Source organism: Phocoena phocoena, chromosome 1 (assembly GCF_963924675.1).
Source record: "Phocoena phocoena chromosome 1, mPhoPho1.1, whole genome shotgun sequence".
NCBI lineage: Eukaryota > Metazoa > Chordata > Mammalia > Artiodactyla > Phocoenidae > Phocoena > Phocoena phocoena.
The window spans coordinates 45,972,698-46,000,684 of record NC_089219.1 but is presented as its reverse complement, the minus strand read 5'-3'; the positions used below and the strand labels follow the sequence as shown (position 1 = coordinate 46,000,684).

The window sequence follows — 27,987 nt, the reverse complement described above, 5'->3', positions numbered from 1 at the left end:
GCTTTAAGGAATAGGATCTGAATTGTAATCCACAGTTGGAGGGCACTTCCCCCTAGTAAAAAGTGTGATTCTTTCCCTTTAAAAAGACAGAGAAAGAGAAAATGGAACTGGTCCCTTGGAAGAGATTGAGCCCCCCATCCCTGGAGGGGCACCCACAGGGGATGAACAGGGTGCTTCCTAGGGGATCCTACGTTAGTTGAGAGGCCAAAATTGATAACCTCTAGAGCTTTTCCAACAAAACATCCTGGTTCTAAGGAGGAAATTCCTTTGCTATGCACCTACTTTGACTCATCAGAGCCCCCAAACCGGTTTGTAAGAACTTCAAATACAAAATCCTAGCACCTAAAAGACCATCCCAATAGGGAGACTGAGGGTCACAAAAAGGAGGGAACTTGCCTGAGGTCACCCTGATGACCAGAATTCCAGCCCAGAGCCCCTGACCACAGTCTAACGTCCCTCCCATTGCTCGGATTCTTTCCTAAGGGTGAAACCCATGAGGACTCTCTCTGGTTTCATCTCAGAAGCCATTTGGAAGGTGGCATTTTATAAGAACCCCTTGCTTTGTGTGTCCAACAGCATATACCAGCCATTACGGTGCACACATGTATGTGTTTGTTCATTGTCTTTCCCACCAAGACGTAAACTTGATGAAGACAGGACTTTGATGTCTTTATTGATACTTGCCCTATGCCTAGACTGTTTCAGGTGCTTGAAAGGTGGTGTCCACAAATATCTGTCAAAGGAAGGCAGGCAGGAGGGCGGGCTTACAGGGCCAAAGAGGCCTTTATGATCATCCGGTGGGTCTCCGTGCCTTCTGCTCTTCAGTCCTCCCCAGCCCACTGCCCCTGGCCTGGCTCAGAGCCTCAGCTCTCACCTGACACTAAGTCGGCCTCCTCGTCTCCATCCAGCCCCATCCCACTCCCCTACCCAACAATGCCACAGAGTACGTCTTTAAAACACAAGAGTTACTTCCCATTTAAACCCTTTTGAGGGTCCAGAAGAAAATATTTGCACAATACATGTCTGATAAAGGATGTATGCCTGGAATATATAAAGGACTCTCAACACTTAATAGAAGAAAACAAGTAACCGTTTTTTAAAATGTGCAAAAGAAGAGATATGGAGGAGGTACATGAAAAAATGCCCAACAACTTGTCGTTAGAGAAATGCAAATTCAAACCATAAGGAAATACCCCTATTAGGATGGCTAAATTTGGAAGGAAAAAAAGCCTTATAATATTGACAAGGATGTAAAGCAATTAGATCCACATACATTGTTAGTGGGAATACAACCTTTTCAGAAAATAGTTGGGCAGTTTCTTATAAAGTTATACATACATTTATCAAGTGACCTAGAAATCCTACTCTAGATATTTCCCAAAGAAGAACAAAAGCATATGTCTACATGAAGACCTATATGGGACTGCTTATAGCAGCTTTATTCAAAATTGCCCAGACTGGGAACAACCCAAATGGCCCTCTCCTTGAAAGTGGATAAACTGTGGTATATCCATTCAAGAGAACACAAGTCAGCATTGAAAAGGGACAAACTGCTAATATAAGCAACAGTATGGATGAATCTCAAGAACACCATGCAAGATGAAAGAAACAAGATTCTACATACGGCATGATTCCATTTATATGACATTCTGGAAAAGGCAAAACAATAGGGCTGGTAATCACATCAGTAGTTGCCAGGGGCTGGGGCCTACGAATGGCACAAGGAAACTTTTAGGGGTGATGGTAATATCCTTTATCTTGCTTGTTTGGGTGATTAATTACATGACTATATACATTTGTCAAAACTCACAGAACTGGAAAAAAAATCTCATAGAGCTATATACCTAAAAAGGGTGAATTTTACTGGCTGTAAGTTTTACTATTATAAATCTAACTTTTACAAAAATCCTTCTGTGGCTTCTCACAGGTCAGATAAAGTCCGAGCAGCTTAGCTTCACAATCAAGGCCTCTAAGGACTGACCTAACCAATCTCACCTGCCTTATTCTCTGCGATTCCCCTTTATACACTCCATACATCATCCGAATCGAACCATCTAGGGTTTTCCGGACAGGTCCTGAGCTTTTTGGCTTCCTTTCCTTTGTTCATGCGCTTTCCTTTGTCCTAATTTTTCTCCTCCCTGAAAGAAGTGAACACTTGTGGAAAGAACACAGCTTGGAACCCTGGGGAAGGGGGATTCTGTGCTGAATTTCCTAAGAGTCCCCCTTTCCTGTTCAAACTTCCAAATCTCCCACCAAAGCGGCATGCACAGAGGCCCAGGAGGTACAAGGGGAGTGACCGGGTGTGAGCAGGTGGGGCGAGGACAGGAAGACTGGCCATGGTGAAGGCTATCTGTGCCTTAGCCTTCCTGGGTTCAAAGGGCCTTCTCTCCTGGTCTCACGCTCCAGAACGCTGTGGGTAAAAGAGTGGGGAGAGCATTCTGGACATAGAAAAGTCCCAGGCCCCTCCTGCCCTCATCCTTCTCACACCACCCTGTAACTGTAGAATGGGGGTTGAGTGCCTTCCCCAGAAAGGTGGGAGCCACTCTGGGACAGAACTGCTGTCTGTCTGGTTCTCTTCTGCCATGTCCCAAGATGTGCCTGTCACATAGCAAGTTCTCAATTACTTTTTGAAGATTACATGCATGAATGCTGTTGCCTAGCAGCGGCTTTAGGAAATCCCTTTCTCTCCCCAAATTTCAGTTGTCTCAACTGAAAAACATTGAGAGTAATTCCTACCTTTTAAAGTTATTGTATACAGTAAATACATATAAAATCACTTTGAATATTATAAATATACTCTAGTGATATAAGAATTTATTATTATTATTGTTATAAAAATGGATACTGATGATTTCAATTTCAGATTTCTGGACAAGGAATGTGACTTTAGTTAAAAATACTAAAAAGTTAGTATGCCTACTGAAGTATTTAGGAGGAAGTATTGATGTCTGCCATTTACTTTGAAATTTATCAGATTGTAAGGTAATTAAGATGGGTAGAAGGATGATCAGAGATAGGTGATCAATAGATTAACAGACAGGAAGCTATGTCATAAAACAAGAAGAATAAAACATGAATGGTAGAATCTAAGTGATGCATATACAAGGGTACACTGTAAAACCCTTTCTATTTTGGTGTACGTTTAAATTTTTCGTAAAAAAATGTCAAGTGAAAAAACTTAGGAAAAATAAGCTTCTGCCAGATCGAACTGGAAGTTTCCTTGCGTGGAGCACTGACTCATCCTTTAACAACTATGCATTGAGCTCCTTCTACACGTGCCAGCCAGACACTGGAGTTTGAGAATAGAGAAGTTCTGTTTAGTAGGGACCACAGGCATGTGAATAAATAATTACAATATAAAGGGAAAGTGCTCCAAACTGGGAATGCACAAGAGGCTGAGAATAAAGAGGCATTGTCTGGAAAAATCAGGGAAGCCTTCATATTTAAGCAGAGTTGTGGAGGATAAATAGGAATTTTCCAGACAGAAACTAGGAGAAGAGTGTTTCCAGAACAGATCACAGTGTGGCCAAACCATGGCCTGGCTGGAGTGCAAAGTGAGCATGTCCACACGGCCAGAGGGCGGCCAGATGGAGTAAAGAGACCAGGCTGTAAGAGCCAGAAAGGGGACCAGGTGGAAAACTTGCTCCATTGGTCCATCAGCCACATTTATGAAGCACCTCCTGTGTGTATAGCTCTAAATAATGGAAAGCAAAAGGCTGCCTTTCCACACGGGAGTCAAATCCCAGGCTGCCTCGCTGGAAGCCCAGAACCAGCGGTTTGGCAGGAAGAAGCAGGTGAGGCTTGGCAGTGACAGGTGAGAAAGATTAGCTTCCACTACACATTCCAGAAGGAGACTTTACAACTCTCCCACACACGCCCTCCCTTGCCTGGACTGAAGACAGCAAATTGTTCAAGGCCAAGTTGTGTTCCACACCCATGGCCTCTGCAACCCTGGCCAAGGAGGAGAGGCTGAAGTACAGGATCTGAGTCAGAGCCCTGGTCCCCGCCCTGCCTGTTTGGCTGCGGGTCTCTGAGCCATTTCCCCCACCTCTGCAGGCACTCACGTATAAGATGGGAAGACAGCCCTGACCACCGCTCTTTGCCTTTCTACAGCAGCCTCACAGTCTGTGGACCCTACACTTTTCCATCCACATCCACACTGAGTCGTGGCCCGCAACCTACAGCCGAAGCAGGGATTGACAATAGCACATCAACATGGAGGAGTTGTGAGGCCCCAGTGAGAGCACCTCCATCCTTCCAGACTCAATTTGTTCTCATTAATTCTTTATTCCTGCCTTAGTTTTAAATTTATTTTGACTTTTTTAAACTTCTAGAGTAGAATGATTGCTTCTTTTGGTTTCAATCTTTCATATTTAATATTAAAAGCTATTAAAGCTATGAATTTTCCTCTAATGGGTGCTTTGACAATATTACATAGGTTTTGATATAGAGTTTTTATTGTAATTAATTTCTAAATGGACTGTAATTTCAAACTAGATTTTCTCTTAGCCAAGAGCTTTTAAGAAGACTACTTACTAGTTTCCAAGTACTTGGTCTTGAGGGTTATCCTTTTATTGTTAATGTCTTGTTTTATTGTACTCTGTTTAGAAAAAGTAACCTAAAATTTTCTATGTAGGGTGTTTTTAATTTAGATATTTTAAATGAAATTTTCGTAGAAGATTAACTTTTATAAGTGTTCCATGAATATCTGAAAATGATGTGGAGTAAAACACACCTATTCAAATCCTCCAAATAATTATTTACATGTCCTTATCTGTCAAATTCTCAGGTCTATTAAGAATTCCCGGGCTTCCCTGTTGGCGCAGTGGTTGGGAGTCCGCCTGCCGATGCAGGGGACACGGGTTCGTGCCCCGGTCCGGGAGGATCCTGCATGCCTCGGAGCGGCTGGGCCCGTGAGCCATGGCCGCTGAGCCTGCGCGTCTGGAGCCTGTGTTCCGCAATGGGAGAGGCCACAACAGTGAGAGGCCCGCGTACCGCAAAAAAAAAAAAAAAAAAAAAAAGAGAATTCCCATTATGACTGTGGGAGTTTGTTGCTGTTATTTTGAGTGTGTGAAGGTTCATGGTTTTTATAACTTCTTCATGGATTTCATTGTTTACCATGATTAAATACTCATCTTTGTCCCATTTAATATTTTTGCCTTGAATTCTATTTTGCTTGGTATTGTATTACCACTTTTTGCTGTTGTTCACATTTATCTGGTAAATCATAGCTAGATATATTCTTATATTTTATGTCTTCCCCTTTGTTGAGCTCCTATGCTAATTCACTTTTCACTTGCAGTATATCTCCCAGTAATATTTTCAGAAAAGATACATTTGGTATATATCCCAAATTCTTGTGCATCTCTATTTGCACATGAATGATAGTTTGGCTACGTAGAGAATTCTAGTCTCAAGTCTTTTTCTTGTTGTATAAACAGTGTTTTCTATCATTCATGTTTCAGAAGAGAGGCCCAAAACATGTCTGATTGTCTTGTATCTAGATCGTAGGTTATTTGTCTTCTTAGATTTGACATCTCCAAGATTTTTATTTTACTTTTGAAACTCAGAAATTTCACCACACTTTTAGTGGATTGAATGCATACATTAACCTCCATCCCTCCTGAAATCTCACTAAAACAGGAGTAAAGGAATACAAATTTAAAATCATATACCCACAAGGACAAAAAGCATAGAAGCAGCAGCAGTAAGAGAGAATATTTAGGAAGTTGAAAAGCAGATGGAAGAATGGTAACTATGTTAGCATACCCAAGAAAGCTAAATCCTAAAATAGAAGAAGTTAAAGCTAAGAATTCCCTCACTCCAAAAGACCGAGGAATTGGCAGCACTAGGTACCTCTGGAATTGGGAGTGCACCAGAACAAGGATATGGGTTGAATGTCTGTGTAATATCAACTTCCCTCTCCACTCTCTGCAGCCAGATGAATACCCTTCATGAATGAAGAGTGCAGAATTTATTCTCTGGAGACAGAGAGGTTCTCTGTACAGGATGATACCGGGAAGAGTTGATGTCACGAGTATCCTATTTAAAACGGGAAATCAAATGGGAGTTTGATCACTAAATATTGAGATCTCTAAGTTCTTCTCCCCCACGTAACGTTCTGGCAGCCAGGTTTACATCTCTCAGAAGAGCTTTCTCCAGCCAAGGCCGAGAGAAAAAGATCTAACAACACTGACACTGAAATTCCCCCAGTGAAAACACTCAGCTTGGTCATGCTATGGTGAACCAATGGTCAGCAAGTGCCCCAGAGTCTCTAGTAGGATTTTCAATTAGACATGAGTGCACTGTCAAGGATCACCAGATATTTGAGAAAAATCTCTGATATGGAAGATTGAGGCCAAAACAAACACATGAAAAAAAAGAAAAACAGAAGGAGACTATGTCAGGCAAACTTGTTTTAATAATATCTTCAAAGGATAAGAAAGCATTGTATCCATGAAATATGAGCATGTTGTTACTAAAAGGAACATTCAGAAAACAAAAATAACTCTTAGAAATTAAAATATGAACTCAGAAATAAAAAACTCAGCGAATGAATGAGAGAACATTTCTCATCACCTGAAAACAGTCAACAGCTCAGCAATACTCAGGGCAGAACCAAGCACAGAACAGGTCTTTCAAATGAATCAATCAATGAAAGAGCATATAAGGACATCCTTCTTCCCAACTTATGACTTACCTTCTGTGCCTCGTGGCAAAGTCCTCCTGACCCAAGAGTCCAATTGAGTTGGGGCTTCATGAACAATGAACCTGAGTCCCAGGGAGGATCATGCACCAGCCTGACCATCAGACACCCACAGGCACCTGATGGTTGGCTTCCATTCAGTAGCATTCATAAGCCTTAATTATGCCCAGCCATGTCCTGTAGGGTATAAAGTATTTCCCTTTTACAGATGGGAAAACAGCTCTGGAAGACAAAGGGTGACTCTTGGCTAGAGATGGGTCCACAAGAACCCATAATTGGTGTAGTCTGCCTCAAGAGTTCTTGTCCTTTTTTTTATTTGTTTCTTTCTAATTATAAAAATAATATATGTTTACTTTGAAAAATTCAAACATTTCAGAAATAAAACAAGGTAGAATGCAAAAGACCCCCCAGGTGTAACCATGGTCAGCAGTCTGGGGCCTAGTCCTCCATGGTGTGTTGTCAAATGCATGTGGCAATGCATTTGTTAATGGGATTTTTAGTCTCCTATTTTTTAATATTCATATGTATTTACTCTTTCAGACAAAGTTTATAATAAATGTATTCAATTCCCCCTACCAACCCCTTACAATTTGATTAAAAATGGCACTAAATGTGTACATCAATGGGGAGAATTACTATTTTTCCAATATTGAGCCTTTCCATCCATGAATCTGGTATTCGCTCCAGTTATTCAGGCCTTCTTTAACATCTTTTAGTAAAGGTTTATATTTTTCTTCATTTATGCCTTGAATATACTTGATTAAGTGTATCCCAATGCATTGTATTGTGTAGCTCATAAGAATGGAATCTTTTTCTTTTTCTCAATTAAGTTTTCTATTTGTTGTGGCTGCAGTATCAAAGGAAACTATTTACACACTTTATTGCACTTGCTTCCTTACTTTGCAGTTTTAAAATGAACTCTCGGGACTTCCCTGGTGGCACAGTGGTAAAGAATCCGTCTGCCAATGGAGGGGACATGGGTTTGATCCCTGGTCTGGGAAGATCCCACATGCCGTGGAGCAACTAAGCCTGCGTGCCACAACTACTGAGCCTGCGTGCTACAACTACTGAAGGCTGCACGCCTAGAGCCTGTACTCCGCAGCAAGAGAAGCCACCGCAATGAGAAGCTCACGCACAGCAATGAAGAGTAGCCCCTGCTCGCCACAACTAGAGAAAGCCTGCATGCAGTAATGAAGACCCAACGCAGCCAAAAATAAATTATTTTTTTTAAAAAAAGAGTGAATTTAAATAAATAAATAAAATGAACTCTCTTGGATTTCTTTAGGTAAACACACATACCATTATAAATTGTGATGATTTTGCTCTTCTTTACCAATATTTTTATTTCTTGTCTTACTATATTTGCTAGAACCTCCAGAACAATGTTGAATAATGCCACTGATATAGGCATCCCTGTTTTGTTCTTGACTTCATGAGAAACCTTTGGTATTTCACTGTCACATTTAATGTTTTTGGCCTCCTCTTTCAAAGCTCCCACCCTCCCTCAGGGTGAAATGCCCTCCTGTTTCTCCCTGTCTCTATCAAATCTCCATCTTAGTAGTCTTTTCCTTGGATCTTTGACAACAAAGGGTGATTTAAGCCATTGTAGTTTCTCTTCCAGGGTGATGTGCATTTTCAGCCTCTGTAAAGAACTTACCCCTTGTCCCCAATGTTCATTGCAGCACTATTTACAATAGCCAGGTCATGGAAGCAACCTAAGTGTCCATCGACAGATGAATGGATAAAGAAGATGTGGCACATATATACAATGGAATATTACTCAGCCATAAAAAGGAACGAAATTAGGTCATTTGTTGACACGTGGATGGATCTAGAGACTGTCATACAGAGTAAAGTAAGTCAGAAAGCAAAAAACAAATATTGTATATTAACGCATATATGTGGAACCTAGAAAAATGGTACAGATGAACTGGTTTGCAGGGCAGAAGTTGAGACACAGATGTAGAGAACAAATGCATGGACACCAAGGGGGGAAAGTGGCGGGTGGGGAGGTGGTGTGATGAATTGGGAGATTGGGATTGACATGTATACACTGATGTGTATAAAATGGATGACTAATAAAAACTGCTCTATAAAAAACTTAATTAAATAAAATTTAAAAATTAAAAAAGAAAAAAAAAAAGAACTTACCCTTGTATTAACAAGACGGAATTCGGCCAAGGCCTAGCAGCGGCTAAGGGCCCAGGAAGCCAGCACTTACAATATACCTACAAAACATCATCCACAGGGCAGGGCACATTTACATGCATTATGTCCTTCAGTCCTTAAAGCAGACTCTACAAGGTGGTTATTTTGTTTACTCTCACTTTTCAGATGAAAGTCTGTCTCCAAGTAACATGTCCTAGGTCGCACAGCTGAGTAGTAGACACAGAATTCTAAGCCAGTTTACAAGGGAAATCCTGTAGCACTCACAGGCCTGAGTGTTGGATGTTTTTAACAGTGGTGAAAGGATACATCTGGACCCGAGGGGAAGGCAGATGTGCAGGGGGAGAGAGTTGAGGGTCCAGTGGGGGTGGGGCATCCTTTCCTTCTCTAGAGCCCTTTGCTGAGCAAATAGTATGTAGGATGGGGCTTTGCTGACAGGGTGGCTGGGAGAGGTAGTCCTGCTGGAATCAGAGCGTGGCACTCTTCCCAGCAACACCCCGCCCCCAAATCCTCACAAGGGCACTGGTGTGTGGAAAGGGCCCTGATCTAGGAGGAAAGGACTGGAGTCTAGTCCAGCTCTATCACTACCAGCTGTGTGACCTTGGGCAAGGTGTTCCTCTCTCTGGTCCGGTTGAACAACTGCAAAAGAAGGCTAACCGGGCTTCCCTGGTGGCGCACTGCTTGAGAGTCCGCCTGCCGATGCAGGGGACACGGGTTCGTGCCCTGGTCCGGGAAGATCCCACATGCCGCAGAGCGGCTGGGCCCGTGAGCCATGGCCGCTGAGCCTGCGCATCTGGAGCCTGTGCTCCGCAACGGGAGAGGCCACAAGAGTGAGAGGCCCACATACCGCAAAAAAAAAAAAGGCGGCTAACCACCTTGGTTAGAAAAGGCAAGAACATGCTTTTGCACACTAAAAGTGGTCCACATGGCTTTCAGTCAAACAAGGCAGATGAATCCACTCATTTACCTCTATTCCTTCCTACAATTTGCTAAAAGAACTATAAAGGAATTGTTTTTCAATAGACAAACAAGAAAGGGAGAAGTGTTATCAGGGGACAAGGGTGTTAACATATTTCAGGGAAATGCAATGTGCAGGGAGGCATCAACAGAGCTGAGAGGGCCTAAGAGCAAGCTACTTTCAGCAGGGGAGACAATGAGAAGCTTGCCAGCTCCTGCTGCAAACCCCAGAGAGGTCCAAGAATTGGAGGCACCAGTGTCTCACAAAGCAGGCTCAAGACTGATAATCAAAAACAAGGGGAAAGTTGGACACTCCTCAACACACACACTCCACCCACCCAGCAGGAGACTGGAGGGTTAGTGCTGAGAGAGACTCAGGGTGGGAGACGGTTGGGGGAGCTCAGTGGCAGGTGGGCAGACAGGCACCATAGTGAGCACAGATGGAGTAGGTGGAAGTCCATATACTGACTGCGACCCCCAGCCTCCTTCCCCTAAACACCAGCAACCACACTCACCACTGTCCCCTGCCCCCCAGGATGCAGGATCCTTTTCTAGAGAAGCTGAATGGTCCCACAGAAAGCCCCTAGAAACATTGACTTTGAAGGTGTCCCAGTGGAATGACCAGAGCCTGATCCAATCACTCCCAGTGAAGCCCTACCCAGACTCACAGCATTTCTTAATGCTTTCCTCCCAAATATGATCAAGTGAAAGGAAAAAGGAACTGGGAAGAAGTGGAGACAATTCAGGGAGCAAAAGGAAACTGAAGGAAGACTCACTGTCATCCTTAAATGAAAGAACACACTGCATACGTGGCAGAGCACTGGGGGCTAGTAGAAGAAAAAAAAATACAATGCAAAAGAACTCTCAGAAACTGAAAAACATAAGAGCCAAATTTTCAAAAGGCAAATAGCAGGGTGGAACAAAATTTAGAGAAAGTAGGAGAGAAAAGAAAGAAATAAGGGGAAGGGCTTCCCTCGTGGCGCAGTGGTTAAGAATGCGCCTGCCAATGCAGGAAACACGGGTTCAAGCCCTGGTCCGGGAAGATCCCACATGCTGTGGAGCAACTAAGCCCATGCGCCACAACTACTGAAGCCCGCATGCCTAGAGCCCGCATGCCTAGATGGCAACAAGAGAAGCCATCGCAATGAGAAGCCCATGTACCACAACGAAGAGTAACCCCTGCTCACCACAACTAGAGAAAGCTCGCGTGCAGCAACAAAGACCCAACACAGCCAAAAATTAAAAACCAATTTTTTTTAAATAAGGGAAAAAAGATAAGAAAACTAGAGCATCAAACCAGAATGTCTACCATTCATCTAAAAATAGAACACAGAAGGGAGGAAATCACTAAAGACAAAAACACAAAAAATTTTTCCCAGAATAGAAGGTCCTGAGTTTCCTTAAGGAAGGAACCCATTAAGTACCCAAAGCAGTGGATGAAAATAGACTCACAGTAGACCCATCATCAAGAAATTTCAGTACACGAGGGACAGAGAGAAGATCCTAAAAGCTTCCAGAGAGGAAGGTGCAGGTTGCATACAAAGGACAGGAAACCAAGATGGCATCAAAATTCTTAACAACCATGCTTAAAGGTCGAAGGCAATGGAGCAAAGCCTTCAAAATTCCCAGGGAAAATTATTTCCAGCTTATATTTTACTTCCAGCCAAATTACTGATCAACTGTGCAGAGAGGAAGAAGAATCTTTTTCAGGTATGTAGTCTATCAAAAATGGCACCTCCCATTACCCTTTCTAAGGAATCCACCAAAACAAGAGTGTCAATCAAGAAAGAAGACACATGGGCTTCCCTGGTGGCACAGTGGTTGAGAGTCCGCCTGCTGATGGAGGGGACACGGGTTCGTGCCCCGGTCCGGGAGGATCCCACATGCCGCGGAGCGACTGGGCCCATGAGCCGTGGCCGCTGAGCCTGAGCGTCTGGATCCTGTGCTCTGCAACGGGAGAGGCCACAGCAGTGAGAGGCCCGCATACCACAAAAAAAAAAAAAGAAGAAGAAGACACAGGTCCACTTTGATAAAAATATTTAAAAGCTGGGTTTTTTTTGTTTTTTTTTTTTTTTACCTCTCACTACTGTGGCCTCTCCCGTTGCGGAGCACAGGCTCCGGACGCGCAGGCTCAGCGGCCACGGCTCACGGGCCCAGCCGCTCTGCGGCATGTGGGATCTTCCCGGACCGGGGCACGAACCCGTGTCCCCTGCATCGGCAGGCGGACTCTCAACCACTGCGCACCAGGGAAGCCCTAAAAGCTGTTTTTAAATATTTAGATCTGGTCCCCCAGAATCTGGTCCTGATGCTCTCACCAGAATTTCCGATGACAGAATGACAGAATTTCCAGTTCTAAAGTGCATGTTTATTCATATTTTAACATTTCTGAAGTTGAGATTATACGGCAATTGATGGTATCTTAGGTCAATAAGACACGGCGGCAGCTAACATTTGCAAGCTGTTTTACAGTTAGCCACAGTATTCCATGCACTTTTTTCTTTAGGTTTCACAACAACTTCCTGAGGTGAGTTTTACCAGCCCCGTTTTCAACACCAAGAAGCAGATTCCATGTGGTGATGCCATGCAAGGTAATCCTAGACTGTGTGGGTTGTGGGTGGAGGAGTTAGCCTCGATGGAGTTCCTTTTCTCCTTACCACCAACTTTAGACAGAATATTCCATTTGGGTCTCCACCGTCCCCTGCTCATTGACAGCTGAGGGAAGTGAGGCTCAGAGAGGTTAAGCGATGTGCCCCACCTCACACAGCCAGTAAGCATCAGAGCCAGGATCTGAACTCTTTCCACTACCACAGCTGTTTGCCTGGCACTAGGGGCGGCAGCTGTGCTCCCATGGGAACCAAGCACAAGATGCTGGAGCCCCCAGCCCAGCCCAGAGTAAGCCCCTCTGTGCCCTTGCCCCTCTGCTGGAGCTCCAGTGGCACTCACTGCATGAGCCTGTCCCGGGCTGGGTCCAAGAGGTAGCACTTGGATCCACCCATGAACAGGGACCGGTATTGCTGCCGATGGTCCTTTGTCTCCATCAGCTGGGTGTTGAGGTAGCGACCCACACCCACGGGGTTCTGCACCAGGGAGAAGAGGCAGGACATTAACAAGCTGGATGCCTGGCTTGGAAACTTGATCTCAGGCCCCCTCCCCTCCCTCTAGGCTCCTCCTTACTCCATCTGTTACACAATGAATCATGTTCCACAAAGAGATGTGCAAGTCCTAATCCCCAGGACCTCAGAGTGTGAGTTTATTTGGAAATAGCTGCAGATGTAATCAATTAAGATGAGCTCATACCGGAGTAGGGTGGGTCCTTAATCCAATGTGACTAGTGTCCTCATAAGCAGAGACATACAGGGGGAAGATGGCCATACAACATGGAGGCAGAGGCTGGAGTGATGCATTTACAAGCCAAGGAGTTCCAAGGATTGCCAGCCACCACCAGCAGCTACAAAGAGGCCAGGAAGGATTCTCCCCTACAGGTTTCAGAGGAAATGCGGTTTTGTCGATACCTGGATTTCAGACTTCTGGCTCCCAAAACTGAGAGAGGATAAATTTCTGTTGTTTTAAGCCATCTAGTCTGTGATACTTTGTTATGGCAGCTTTAGGAAATTAATACACCATCCCACCCAGAAACCTGGGTGGTAGGTACAAGAAGCGCCAGTGGAGAAGTTCAGAGAGGAGATGTAGCCTGTCCAGAGTGACTAGTGAGGGCAGGAGAATGGCAGGACAGGAACCTGCCATTTGTATAGAATCTGTCCCAAGGTCAGACTGGGTCCCCAGGCGAAGACTCTCTCCCCTGGAGGAGGTGCAGGCTGGAGGTGAGAAAAGGAAGAATGTAGGGACCTGATCGTCTGGACCTCACAAGAACCGAGCAGGGCAGGGGGTGTGGGCACACTGGGGGCCAAGGCATCGCTTGGGAGACAAGGAGGTGGAGTGGAAGAGGGAGAGCTGGGGTGTGGACCTGCGGGATGGGGCAGGGGGAGCTTAGTAGGAAGGCAGGTTCCAAGCAAGGTGTTCCCAGGGAAACCAGGAGAAAGCCACAGCTTAAAAATACACAGCTGTTCAGGAGGGCTGCGGCGGCAGGGGGTGGCAGGGCAGGCTGGCACGTCCAGCAGCAGCAGTGTCAGTGTTTGGGCAGCTGTTCGGGGCTGGAGGGGGTAAAGCCAGCAAGGGCGGCCCGACCCCCCCACCCCCGGGAGGCCATCCAGAGGCTTTGGAACACAGAGGAGATGCTAAGTAAGAAGGAAGAATTCCTGGAGAAGAAGATAGAGCAGGAGCTGATGGCCGCCAAGAAGCACGACACCAAAATCAAGCGTGCTGCCCTCTAGGCACTGAAGTGCAAAAAGAGGTATGGAAAGCAGTTGGTACAGATCAACGGCACGCTGTCAACCATCGAGTTCCAGCGAGAGGCCCTGGAGAATGCCAACACCAGCACCAAGGTGCTCAAGAACGTGGGCTATGCCACCAAGGCCATGAAGGCTGCCCACGACAACATGGACGTCGATAAAGCTGATGAGTTAACGCAGGACATTGCTGACCAGCAGGAATTGCAGAAGAAACTTCAACAGCTATTTCAAAATCTGTAGGGTTTGGAGAAGAGTTTGACGAGGAGGTGCTCGTGACAGAATTAGAAGAACTAGAACAGGAGGAACTAGACAAGAATATGCTGGAAATCAGTGGACCGGAAACAGTCCCTCTACCAAATGTTCCCTCTATATCCCTACCAACAAAACCCACCAAGAAGAAGGAAGAGGAAGACGACGACGTGAAGGAATTGGAGACCTGGGCTGGATCCAGTGCGGGCTGGGCCCGGTCTGATGGCCTGCGCGGCGGGCACGTGCGTGTGCAGGGCAGGCAGGTTCCATCACTCTCGATTCTTCCTCCCAAGCAGTAGGGCAGCATCACTGCTCACTCTGCATAGCATGGTCTGCACCCAGCGGGACAAGCAAGGGGCGGGGGAGGTGCCTGCTGTTTATAATGTTGACTTTCTGTAAAATAAACTGTATTTGCAAATCCAACATTGAGCTTCTGGACTCCACTGACTCCACTGCTGAACCTCAATGGATAGGGTCGACCGTTTGCAGTTGAAATGACCTGAAAATGTAGCCTCTGTCCTTTTAAGTCAGCTGACTTGTCACACATCTCTTTGTAAGACTTGTATGGTACTGGCAGGAGTTGTTTTGTATTTTTTTTATAAATTTATTTATTTTGTTTAATTATTTTTGGCTGTGTTGGGTCTTCGTTGCTGCGCCCAGGCTTTCTCTAGTTGCGGCGAGCGGGGGCTACTCTTTGTTGCAGTGTGCAGGCTTCTCATTGCGGTGGTTTCTCTCGTTGCAGAGCATGGGCTCTAGGCATGCGGGCTTCAGTAGTTGCAGCACGCGGGCTCAGTAGTTGTGACACACGGGCTTAGTTGCTCCGTAGCATGTGGGATCTTCCCGGACCAGGAATCGAACCCGTGTCCCCTGCCTTGGCAGGCAGATTCTCAACCACTGCACCACCAGGGAAGCCCAGGAGTTGTTTTTTAAAAGCCATAAGCTTTTCCTTATCCTTAGCTGTAATAATGCATCTGATTTTGGTTTCCTTGAGAGCTGTATTTCTATCACCTGTGTACTGGCTCCTGTGTTTCCCACTCTGGCCCACTCCTCACTCCCACTCCCCTGATCTTTTTGGAGTTTGTGACATTGATTTGAAACGGATGGTGTTCTCTTGAGAGCACGTGAGATTGTTAGAGTTAAGTCCCAGCTATGCATTTTTCTAACGTAGCTCTAAGGTCCTTGTTGCTGTTTATGATAACTGATAGATAACTCATACATTTATAATAAGATGAAACTATGGTTTGCACTGTCTATTAAATATCTCAATTAATTAAAAAAAAAAAACAGCTGTTCAAAACCAGGCAAAACTAACCTGCACTGCTGGAAGCTAGGAGAGGAACCACCTGACGGGGCGGGAGGTTCGGGGGTGGCCCTGGGGTGCTGGAAACGTGCCCTTCAACCCTCTGGGGGGTGGTTACATGGTGAGTCCATTTTGTGACAATTCATGGAGCTCTTCACTTAGGACTCATGCTCCCTTCTGTATGGTTATTAGACCCCAGTAAAAGGTGGGCTTAAAAAATGAAGGACAGGAATGAGAAACGGAATGAGGCTGATGCCCAATGCCATCTGGTGCATGAAGAAGGCAGGCACACGGAGGCAAGAGCTTAGCTATCTTACACGAACACCAACACACCGAAGATTATGTCATATATGGGGGATGGCTGCCTCTGGGGAGGGGGAGGAGAGGGGAGGGGAGGAGAGGGGAGAGGAGGAGAGGGGAGAGGAGGAGAGGGGAGGAGAGGAGAGGGGAGGGGGAGGAGAGGGGAGAGGAGGAGAGGGGAGGGGAGGGGAGGGGAGGGGAGGGGAGGACAGAGGAGGGGGAGGAGAGGGGAGAGGAGGAGAGGGGAGAGGAGGAGAGGGGAGGGGAGGAGAGGGGAGGGGGAGGAGAGGGGAGAGGAGGAGAGGGGAGGGGAGGGGAGGGGAGGGGAGGACAGAGGAGGGGGAGGAGAGGGGAGAGGAGGAGAGGGGAGGGGAGGAGAGGGGAGGGGGAGGAGAGGGGAGGGGAGGAGAGGGGAGGGGAGGAGAGGGGAGAGGAGGAGAGGGGAGGGGAGGAGAGGGGAGGGGGAGGAGAGGGGAGAGGAGGAGAGGGGAGGGGGAGGAGAGGGGAGGGGAGGAGAGGGGAGAGGAGGAGAGGGGAGGAGAGGAGAGGGGAGGGGGAGGAGAGGGGAGAGGAGGAGAGGGGAGGGGAGGGGAGGGGAGGGGAGGGGAGGACAGAGGAGGGGGAGGAGAGGGGAGAGGAGGAGAGGGGAGAGGAGGAGAGGGGAGGGGAGGAGAGGGGAGGGGAGGGGAGGGGAGGGGAGGACAGAGGAGGGGGAGGAGAGGGGAGAGGAGGAGAGGGGAGGGGAGGAGAGGGGAGGGGAGGGGAGGGGAGGGGAGGACAGAGGAGGGGGAGGAGAGGGGAGAGGAGGAGAGGGGAGGGGAGGAGAGGGGAGGGGGAGGAGAGGGGAGGGGAGGAGAGGGGAGGGGAGGAGAGGGGAGAGGAGGAGAGGGGAGGGGAGGAGAGGGGAGGGGGAGGAGAGGGGAGAGGAGGAGAGGGGAGGGGGAGGAGAGGGGAGGGGTGGAGAGGGGAGGGGAGGAGAGGGGAGGGGGAGGAGAGGGGAGGGGGAGGAGAGGGTCCTTGCTCAACCAGAGATGAGAAATGGGCCAACTCCCTGAGCTGCCCCTGAGGCCTCAAGACAAATATGCAAGAGAATGGAGGGAGCATTTCCCTAGAAAATAAGAGGGTGGGATGGCTCTGGGTGATGTCCATTAGCACAGTGGTTCTCAAACTTGTCCCTGGAACAGCAGGATCAGCATCACCTGAGAACTCATTAGAAATGCAAGTTCCCAGGCCCCACCCCAGGCTTACTGAATCAGAAGGTCTGGCATGGGGCAAGCCCTCCAGGTGAGGCTGATGCCCGCTCAAGTTTGAAAAACCACTGCCTGAGAGAAATGAGACCGTGGAGTGGGTGTTAGTCCCTGGTAGAAAAAAAAGAGGTGGGATGGGCTCCCTCAGAGCATCAGTTCCCAGGCGGAAGGAGAACTTGGGGCTGCCTGTAGAATTAGGAGAGTGTTCCCTGCTTCTCGCTGTGTATCCCCTACCCAGACGCACTCACCCAGGTTCCCAGAATCATCGGGGAGGCCTTTATGCCTATCCGCTTGGGAGACAGCAGGAACGCCCAGCAGGAACGGTGGTTGGTTGATGTGTTTGCATTCCTTCTCTGGAGGAAGCCACGTACTGGGACCAGACATGGCCTAGAGGTGAGGAACCAAGGCTGAAAGCTTGGCGAGGTCTGGCGGTGGTCAGCCTGGGGCCAGGCCTGATGAGGGCTCTGGGCGGCTGACCTCACCCCCCTGGCAGCCATGAGACTTGAGCCAAGGATGGTAGGAGGTACCTGGCCACCTCCCAACTTACCAGGAGCCCATCCTCTGGGGGTGAAGGCGCCCTGCGGTACTCTCATGACCCCTGCCACCCACTCTATGCCCACCCATCAGCCTGAAACCTCTTTCCAGGTTCCCAAGGGCTCTCCCGGTCTGGCAGGGTCCAGAGAGGTGCTCTAGACCCCAGTCTGGGGAGCAGAAGCCACACGGACTTTGCAGCTAAATGAGCTGGGCTCCAATCTTGGCTCCTCCCCCTTGCTGGGAGCCTGGGCAAATCCCTTCCTATCTCTGGGCCTCAGTTTCCTTTCATGAAATGCAAAAGACAATCCCTCCCTCCAGGGGGCTGAAATGTGCCCTCCCCAGAGCAGGTATTCAGGAAATGTTGGTACCCTCTTTCATTCCTCTGGACACGCCCACCTTCCCAAGCCCTTAGCAGGTCCCTCCCTGGGGGGCAGAACCTGCTTGGGGGTTGACTAATGTCCAGAGCCTACTCAGATGACTGGCTGCCAAGCCCCCAGAAAGGAGCCCACCGCTCCCCTAAACAGAACCGGTGTGCGGCCTTCTGTCGGGCAGACCCCTTATTCACACTTGGTCCCGCTCCAGTTTTCCCCTCATCCTCTCTGCAGGGGAGGGAGGGGCAGAGATCAATGCCCACTGGGCACTTCCTGGGTGCCAGGCTCCATGCTATAGGCTCTAGTACTCACCTCAATGAATTCTCACAGCCACCTGGTCATGCTCACGGAACAAGCGTGTAAACCAAGGCTCAGAGAGTGACAGACACTGATCCAACGTGACTAGTAAGTACAATACCAGGATTGGGAACCAGGTGAGTCTGGTACCCAAGGGTGAGCTTTCGGCTGAAATAGCCACTTCCACCCCACCCTGCCCCCGCAGGAAAGCCCCCTTCCAAGAGAAGAAGGAAGGAAGGCCATAGGGGCACAGTGACTAGTTTTGGGGGACACTGGCTAAGTGTGGCCCAATAAATTCTTTCTGGAGGGGCTTGCGGGGAACTTTTGAAAAAACTCCACGCTTCTTATTGTGACATGAGTTAAGTTCTTCCACGAAGCTCTTGAAATTCATCAGTTCCCTGGGCCGTTTTTTTCTGAGAAACAGAGGAGGAAAAAGAATATGTTATGTCAGGAAAAGCAAGAGTTGCGATGCTGGACCCGTACCACAATCAGAGACAAGCAGTGGTCCAATGAGGCATCACTCTCCCCCATGCCTGCCACTGTGCCATGGCCAGGCCAGTCCACCCTGACCTGGGCGACAGAGACGAAGCCCCCCAGCCAGGGGTGGGGTCAGTCTGATGGGGTCTCTAACAGCCCCTCCTCTGTGTGGTGCCCTGCAGCCCAGCTTGCCTTCATCCATTTCTTCTTTCTTTCACTTGTTTCGTGGACATTTACTGAGTCAGGCACTGTTCTAAGTAGGAAGGAGTGATAGTCCAAATATTTAAAAACCAGTGTGACGGGGGAACACTCAGGATTCTTAGGGCAGCAAAACTACTCTGTATGATACTATAATGGTGGATACATGTTATTATATGTTTGTCCAAACCCATTGAATGTACAACACCAAGAGTGAGCCCTAATGTAAACCATGGACTTTCGGCAATAATAATGTGTCAATGTAGATTCACTGATTGTAAGAAATGTTCCCCTCTGGTGCTGATTACTGATAGTGGGGGCCTGGGCATGTAGCGGGGACAGAAGGAACATGAGAACCCTGTACTTTCTGCTCAATTTTGCTGTGAACCTAAAACTGCTCTTTAAAATGTCTATTTTTTAGATAACACAAAATAATATCCTGAGGCCTGGGCGTTGGCTCTAGGGCCTACGGGAGCGTCTGAGGCCCCTGCCATGCTGACAGGACACCTTAGTAGCTGGTCATGGGGAGGCCTGGGAAGACCCAGGGAGGAGCCAGGTTGCAGGGCTCATTCAGTGGCTATTTACCAGCTGGTCCCAAAGAATTTCAACATTTCACCACCCCTACTTCCTAGCGCTCCTGATGCCTTTACCACAGCACCCACTCCCTGCTAACATTCTATATTGTTTTCACTTGTGATTGTGTTTCTTTTTGCACTAGAAAGTAAGCATTTACTAGAAAGTAAGCACCACTGGGGCAGGTTCCCCTGCACTTAGACGATTACCTGGCCCAAGGCACACATGAGTGAAGGCACAGTAGAGACAAAATAAACAGTTAGACAAATACTTAAGTCCAATTACTATGAAAGCAAAGCCCACGGTGCTAGGGATCACACAACAGGAATTTGACTGGTGCAGGAAAGGGGGGCATCAAGCTAAAATTCTACCTCATCTTCCCCTCCCAGCCCTCCAGTTCTCTGCCACTAACCCAGTCAGCTTAGCTGGGTCTGAGATGGCTGGGAAGTGTCTCCCAAACAGCAGGACACCCAGGCCTGCAGCATCTAGGTCCCTGCAGGCCTGGCAGCCTGTCTCCCATCCAGGCCTGGTACTGGGGACCCCTGCACCTCCCCTGCAATTCGTGCTGGTACAGAGGAGAGGGGACTGGAGGTGAAGCCAGACACATGCCGTGGGGTTCAATCCCGGCTCTGCCCCTACCAGCTGCGTGGCTAGCCTCAGTCTCCTCCTCTAACACAGGGCGCCTTACCCTGTCCTAGCTGGGAGCAGGGAGTGAGCAGGCTATGGGAAGAGTCCTGCGCAGAGCCTGGCACACAGGGTGCTGTGGATAGGTGAGGCCTGTTGTCCTGCCAGGGAAGGCATAGCCCGCCTGGGTACAGACCTGCACAGAGTAATGTCCATAAGGCTGAAGCTTGCTTTGGTCACCAGAGAAAGTGTCATAGAGGCCACGGGTGCCCATGGATCGTGCCAGGTACGCCTCGATGCCACTTTTGAAGGTGTAGGTGCCCAGTGCCAGACTGCTCCCCTGGAACAGAGCACAGAGGACAATCCCTGCAGGTCCATCACCCCTTGGGGCCTCGGTTTCCCCATCTGCCCTGGAGTTCCCCCCTGCCCAGGTCTGTGCAGCAAGGTGGGTGAGGCCTGGCCAGGGTAGGGGATACCTGATGAGCCAAGGGGGGCGGTTTGTTTGTCATCCTGCACATGAGGCCCTTGGAATGAGACCAGTTCCAGGCACTGTCCTCCAGCTTCGTGTATGGGTTGCCCTTCTCCCCATAATTTCCAGGGCCTGGATAGTAGTTCTGGGGGCGAGAGGGAGGGACATAAAGGCTGTTAGTCCCACGCCTTGTGCTGCTGAGTGCACCTGAGGAAGAGATGCCCTCCAGAGGGTAACGGGATTTTCAGAGTCCCTGTGTGTTAACTGCCCCCCAAAACACACAGCACTGTGGGCCTGTGAGCCTCTGCCACTGCTCAGACCTTCGGTTCCAAGTTCAGACTTCACTGGGGCCCCACTGGTCTGTCCAGCTTATCCCTCACTGTTCCCTTCCTGCATCTGACGCTTCAGCCAAAGTGAGGTCCTTGCTGGCCCCCACACCTATGCCGTTCCGGCAACCTCCTCGCCTTTGCTTGCGTGTGCCATTACTGCCACCCAAAATGCCTTTCCCGCCTTCTTGGCCTTGGAAAGTTCTTCTAATCCTGCGAAGCCAGCTCGAACGTCATCTCTCCTGGGAATGAAGCCTTCCTTCCCTGATTACCCCAGACAGCTGCTTGCTTTGGTGGTCTCGGAAATCCCAACCACTACACCCCTGTGTTATAGCCCTACGTTTACATGAATGGGTTTCCCACTGTGCTGTGAACAGTGCTGTGACCTGGAGGGATCTGGAGTCCTGGGTTCGAATCCTGACTCCACTGCTTCCTATCTGAGTGACGTTGGGCATGCCACTTACTCCTTAGCCCCATGGCCCACATTTCAAGCACAGGGATAGTAGAACTTTCTTCCAAGGTAATGAGAATGATATGAAATAACATCTATAAAGCTTCCTGCACATGCCCAGCCCATAGTGGGTGCCAACACCTAATAAATCAGGGTGGGGTGGCTGTCTTGGTGGGGCAGGGTAGGAGAGAAAGAGGTAGGAGAGGTTGAGAACTGTGGCTGGAATGAGGATCTGGAGCCTCGACTGCCAGGGTCGGAAATATGGCCTTTGTAGGTGGAATGAGAAGAGCCACCCTGCAGTATAGGTGGGTGAGTGGGTAGCCATCGTTGGGTCAAGACCCGGCAGGATGTTTTCTGCTGCTTTGCACCTTTTAGCCACACGGGATCGCTGCCACTCCACATATGGCTCAGCCCTGCCTACCTCCAGTCCCTGGAACTTCCCAGGAAGCAGCCCAGAACCAGGCCTGGCAGAGAGGGTGGGTAGTCAGGCCGTGGCAGGCATCAGATTCATTCACCCTCAGAGGAACCAGAATGCACATTGCCTCCTTCCAGGGCCCAGGGTTTCCAGGTACGTTCAGGAGAAAAGCCCCAAAGTAGGAAGGTGGGTCTCAACATCACGTGCTGGCTGCTTTACTAGGCTTAATATCTTGGTCCTAGAGACATCCTGATGAGATCAGATCAGTGCCACTTGCAATCAATAGATGGGGAAACTGAGTCTCAGAGAGGCAAGCCTTGTGTCCAAGGTCCCACTTCCAGAAAGGGGCAGCACAAGGGCTCTAACTTCAAAATCCATGCCTGATCCTCTGAGCTTCTACTGTTTCCCAGGCACTGTGCAGGCACCAGAGGTGGGAGAGAAATAAGCACCACGGTGTCTAGGGAGACCTCAGAAGCGAGGGTTATAACAAAGGGGTGGAGCTGCTGATCCCGGAGCTCACAGACCAGGAGGAGCCCAGTGCCGGCACTCTGTCGGCAAAGCCTCATCTCTCCCTTCAAACCTTCAGGTTCAGAGGTGCAGCAACACACCTGGGCTGATGTGAATACCCCTGACTTTAACGAGAATGTTATGTTTCAGGGTTTCTGGGACGCAGGCAGGAGTGCTTAATTCTGGGGGAAGTGGGAATTGTCATTTACAAGATTTTCTTTTAGGTGGACCTTGAAGAAAGAGTCATCTTCCCAGAAGATGAAGGGGTGGGACAGGTGTCCCAGGTAGAGGGAGCCATAGGAGCACCTTTGAGACAGTTGGGAAAGGTATACTGGGAAGAGAATGGGAAGGGCATCCAGACTTGATTCTGGGGCATGAGGACACTTAGGAAGGCGACTGGGGCAATAGTAGGTGACCAGGAAATCAGTCCTGGGGGCGCCCCTGGGCAGGGGGAGTGTGGCTTGGGCTTGCGCAGAGGTCAAGGGGATGGAAGGAGGAGGACGGGAGACAGAAGCACAGACCCCCGTGACTACAGGGGAACAAGGTGCCCATGGGCTTCTGGCTCTGGCCGCTGGGCGGTGCCATTGCCCAGGAAGAGCAGGCCTGTGGGAGATGCTGACATGGCAGGAGGGGGGCATGAAGAGTTTGAGGAGCCCAGAGGACCCCGGGGTGGGGATCTGAAGCCATGTGCATGGAGCCTGGCTGCGCAAGAGAGAACACCCCACAGAGGGTGCTGGGGGAGGGCAGGGCCTGGGAAACAGAAGCCATGGAGGGAGGCTGGCGAAGGAGCTCCAAGGACACACAGTCCAGTGTCCCCACAGCCAAGGGAGGGCAGAGCGTACTAGGAGGAGGATGGAGGCAGAGTCCAGTGCCAGCACAGAAGGCACTGGCTTTGCAGGGGTGTGCTTCAACAGCCCATCTGCTCTGGGGAAGGATTCACAGGACCCAAAGCAGGCACCCACAGCTTTGGCACTGGCACTGCAGAGGCCCCCATGGAGAAGTCAGCACCCTGCACAGGTGGCATTTGTAGGCCTGTCCCACCCACACTGGGGGGACAACTGGAGGGACCAGAGGCCAGAGGAGGCCATCAGGTTCTCAGCCCAGAGCAAGATGACAGCTGAGAAAGTCAGGCCTTGGATGTGAGCTCTCCCGGGGCTGCCTTCTGCCCACTGGGGCAGTGCCACCTCCTTGAACTTTCTGTCCAGCCTTGAGCCCAGGAGAGTGGCTTGGGGAAATCCCGCAGGGCCCAGTGAGGTTACTGCAGGAGCAGATGTGGGGACCAGAGAGGAGAAGAGACAGCTGGAATGGAGGGACAGGCCGTGGGACCTTCACCCTGCTCAGCCAACCCTTGCAGATGCTCCAGCGCTGGGGACCGGGCACAGGAGGAAACAGACAGCATCTGATTTGTTCCCCCAACTCCTCTGCCTTCAGTGGGGCTGGGCTCTGCCATTAGATCCTGTCCTCCACAGATGGTCAAGGAACCAACCAAGTGAGCCCAGCCTACGGGTCAAGTGCAGTTGTTATGTGTGGACACCTTGGACTCAATCCTGCCTCTGCCGCTTAGCAGCTCTGTGACCTTGGGCAGTCACGTAACCTCTCTGTGCTCGTTTTCTGTCTGTAAGTGGCGATGATAGTGCCTGCTTCACAGGGCTGTGGTGAGGAGTACAGTCATTAGTTCACTCATGTGCTTAGAACAGTGCCTGGCGCATGGCAAGTGCTGCATGGAGTGTCGGCTATTATTACTTTAGACTTGAAGGAAATCACTCATTTTTCAGGGCCTCCAGGCAGCCCCTCCCCCCACAATGCAGTTACAGCTTCTGAACCTGAGGGTGCACGTACACGTCCCCTGAACGTGGCAAGGAGTAATTCCCAGGCTCCACAGAAGGCTTCACAGCGGTGAGGTGTGGAGGAAAGGCCCTGGCTTGGGGTTTGCCCATTCGGTCCACTGGGGCAAGATGTTTATCCTCTCTGAGCCTCCAGGGCCTCGTCTGGAGTGGTTATAAAAAATTAGAGTGTTTTGGAGAACCAGTACTTAGTAGGCAGGCATGGGCTTAGTCCACAAAGACTTATCACGTGCCTACTATGTGCCAGGCGCTGCTAGGACCTGGGGGTTCTGCAGCGAACCAACCGGGCAGATGTGATCCACCCTTGGGGGCTGCTGTGTGCTGGGGGAGAGACACTGGACCCACAGCCACAAGCGGAGCTCCTGGGAAAGGGAGATGGCACCTCATGGGGTCAGGTCAGACCTCGGAGCTGAGAGCCGAGGGATGAGCAGGGGGTCCTTAGGTGAAGGGGCCGCTGGGGGCAGAATGGCACTTCTGGTAGAGGGGAGAGCAGGGGCAAAGCACAGGGCGAGTGCTTTGCCTCACTTTGAGGAGTGAGGAGGGCAAGGGTGTCCAGCCCAGGGAGCGTGAGGGGCAGGGGAGGAGGGGTGGCACTGGCAGCGTGGGTGTGACTCCCGCCTTTGCCCGCATGACCCTATGGAGCCTGAACCCCACTCATCCCGACCCACACCGATGCCACGGCAGCCCTCCCACCACCTCCACCTCTCACCACAGTCACTTCCCATCTGGATGCCTCCGATCCCCTCCCCCACAAGCATGTCACTCAGTACCCCCCCACACAGAGCAAAACCCTCCTCCGCTGTCCTCGCACAGCACCTGGAATCAAACCCAAGGCCCTCACCTTGCCAGAAGGGCCTCATGTCCTGGTCCTTACCCCTCTGCTCTTGCCTCCTCCCCCCTCACTCACAGATGCCGTGAGTCTCCATTGCTCACCTACCACAGGTTTTGCTCGAACACCACCTCCTCCCAGAGGTCTCCCCTGACTACCCTTTAAATGGCACCTCATCGTTCGCCATCTCTCCCTGTCTCATTTTACCCCATGGCCCTCATTATATGTGATTTGTTTCTCTGTACCGTTGTTTCTACCACTAGGACCACAGCTCCATGAGGGCAGGGACCTTGTCTTCATCACTGCTGGATCCCCAGGGCCTGGAACATTACGTGGCACTAGAGGGCGCTCAACCATTATTTACTGGATGGCTGGATGGCTATAGATATGGAGGAGTTTGTTGAGCACCTAATGTATGCATGGCTCTGTGCCACGGACTCAAAGATGAACAGACCCACCCCTGCCGGCAGGGAGCTCCTGGTCTGGTGGAGGAGACACAGAAACCTACGACAGCCAGTGGGCTGAAAGCTGTGGCACTGGAAAGCAGAGGGGCTGTGGGGTCCCAGAGGGGAGACTGGCCAAGCCTGAGAAGAAGAACGGTAGGAGAAAGGGTGCTTCCAGCCCCACCCAGTCTGCATGCTCTTCAGACAGAGCAGAGGGTAGGAGGGATCCCACTCCGTGTTTGAGAACACCTACCCCAATGAGTCCTCGGAAGCGAACCTCTCCGGAGCTGCCCCAGCTCTTCCTTCTGCCCCAAGAGAAGAGAGCAGAGGTGAAAACTTTACACTTGGGAGTGTCCACGCGGGCAGGAGCCCAGGCGAGGATGTGTTCCTTAAGGGATGAGCTCTACCTGGGCCTGGGAGGACACTGCAGGCCACCCTGGGGGCAGGCAGGACCAGGCAGGAGGACCTGGCACCAGCGGTAGGGCAGGGTGGGGCCCCAGGGGCCTCACCTTCTGCCGTTTCTCTTTCAGCATGGCCCGGTACTGGAAGTGGGGCAGCTGTGTCAGCCGGGTGGCTTCCTGGGCCTTGGCACAGCCTGTGCCCACCTCCTTCTTCAACTTCTTGATGCTGAAGCAGGTCTCCTTGTAGCCATAGGTCCCAGGTCCTATGTGGGACGGAGTCAGAGCACAGTCCGAGTGAGGCCAGCCGCACCCACCAGTCCACCCACAGAGCAAGTCCTTGCCAAGCTGTCACCCTGACCTGGGAGTGGACAGGCAATACCCCTCTGGGGGCCCCTCCCCCAGCCCCGAGCCTGGCCCTCAAGGTGCAACCATGACGTCCTCTGTCACTGGCCCCCTTACACTTCAGAGAGGGCCCGCAGCCGGTCTGTGCAAGAGCTGCAAGTGGAGCCCAGGTCTCTGTGAATCCGACCCATGCTGTTTTCACTACAGTCCTGCGTTTATCAAACTCATTGAGGCCCCAGCTCTGAGTCAAGCTCTGAGCTGTGGGCTGAGGGCACGGAGGGGTGTGAGGCATGTCCCTTACACAGATCAGCTCATCTGTCATGGGGAGGGACTCGGGGGGGGCAGTGGCCAGACCACGTGGGAGACTCGGGAAGCTATGCAAACTCACCACGTCCACAGAGTAAACCCTGGAGTACGGGGCCTCCCTGAAGGCGCTGAACTTCTGGTTGGGATAGACAGCGGAGACGTCAAACCTGGGAGGGACAGATGCCCAGTGAGAGGCACCCAGCCCTGATGAGGGCAGTTCTGGGTGGTGGGGAAGTTGGCATCCCACGGGAGGTGACTTTGGAGCTGGCCCATGAAGGATGAGCAGGGCTGCTGCCTCCTCAGGGTCTTCGCCCTTCCAGGTTCCCTCTCCCTAGATTCCACCCTTGTCTGGTCCCCTAACCCGCTGCTGGGAACCTTTACTCAAAATCACCTTCTCAGTGAAACCACCAGCTGCACCACCCCCTGCACTCACAGGCTCCCCCTCCCCACTTCCTTTTTCTCCATAGCCCTCATCATTAGCCAACATTTTATATCTTTTTCTTTTTTTGTTTATTATCCACTCCCACCACCCCTCCCATATGAAGGCAAGCTCATGAGCAAGGGCTTTGCTGTTTTGTTCACTATTTTATCCCCAGATGCTAGAACTGTACCTGGAACATAGTAGGTGATATATATACATATCACCTATCACATATATATATATATATATATATATATACACCACCTATGATATGATACATATATCATAGGTGGTATATATATATATATATATGATATACACACGATATATGTCATATGTATGAAGGAAGAAAGACACCTGGGCTGAAATCCTACCCATAACTTTTGGGCTGAGTGACCTACTATGGGCCAGGCCACTCGGCCTCTCTGAGCAGCACATAGTAGGTGCTTCTGAAATGATTTTAAATAACTTAATAACGGTGGTAAAAGACTCTGGGCCGGGAAGTGCGGCAGGCAGGAGAGGTATAGAAAGTCCCGCCCCCACCCCTCACTGCCAGCCCTACGCCCCACCCCACCCCCACCACCCCCACCCGCCCCTCGAGGGAGCCCGTGAACCAGTTGGTGGCCGTGGCGCTGGCCCGCCTGCCGCGGCAAGGTCCTCGCGGAACTCGACTGTGGGACTTTTCCGCACCCGCCGGCAGGCCAGACCGGCTTCTGCCACCGCCGCCACCGCTGCCACGGCAACCCAGGCCTTGCGATTTGTGATCGCCACAGACCTGTGCGCTGCGTGTTTGCCCGCACTGCGCCCCTGCAGGCGCGCCCGCAGGGTCCCTGACTTTTCCATTCGGCTATGCACATTTTCATTGCTGCCTTGCCAGACATCCTT

General features: G+C 50.2%; 1 protein-coding gene and 1 pseudogene across 1 annotated transcript; one reads left to right on the top strand and one right to left on the bottom strand.

The window, feature by feature from the left end:
* Window positions 1-3: 3 nt before the first annotated feature.
* On the bottom strand, window positions 4-27,945 carry CIMAP2 (ciliary microtubule associated protein 2). Its single transcript, XM_065883801.1, is given in 13 exon segments — window positions 4-76; window positions 12,773-12,906; window positions 17,523-17,594; window positions 17,596-17,661; window positions 18,734-18,789; window positions 18,792-18,889; window positions 20,096-20,100; window positions 20,551-20,688; window positions 20,825-20,962; window positions 25,886-25,928; window positions 26,068-26,307; window positions 26,765-26,848; window positions 27,692-27,945. Coding segments are annotated over 13 exon segments (1,401 nt in total).
* Window positions 13,207-14,726, top strand: LOC136130581 (charged multivesicular body protein 4b pseudogene; annotated as a pseudogene).
* Window positions 27,946-27,987: the final 42 nt, after the last annotated feature.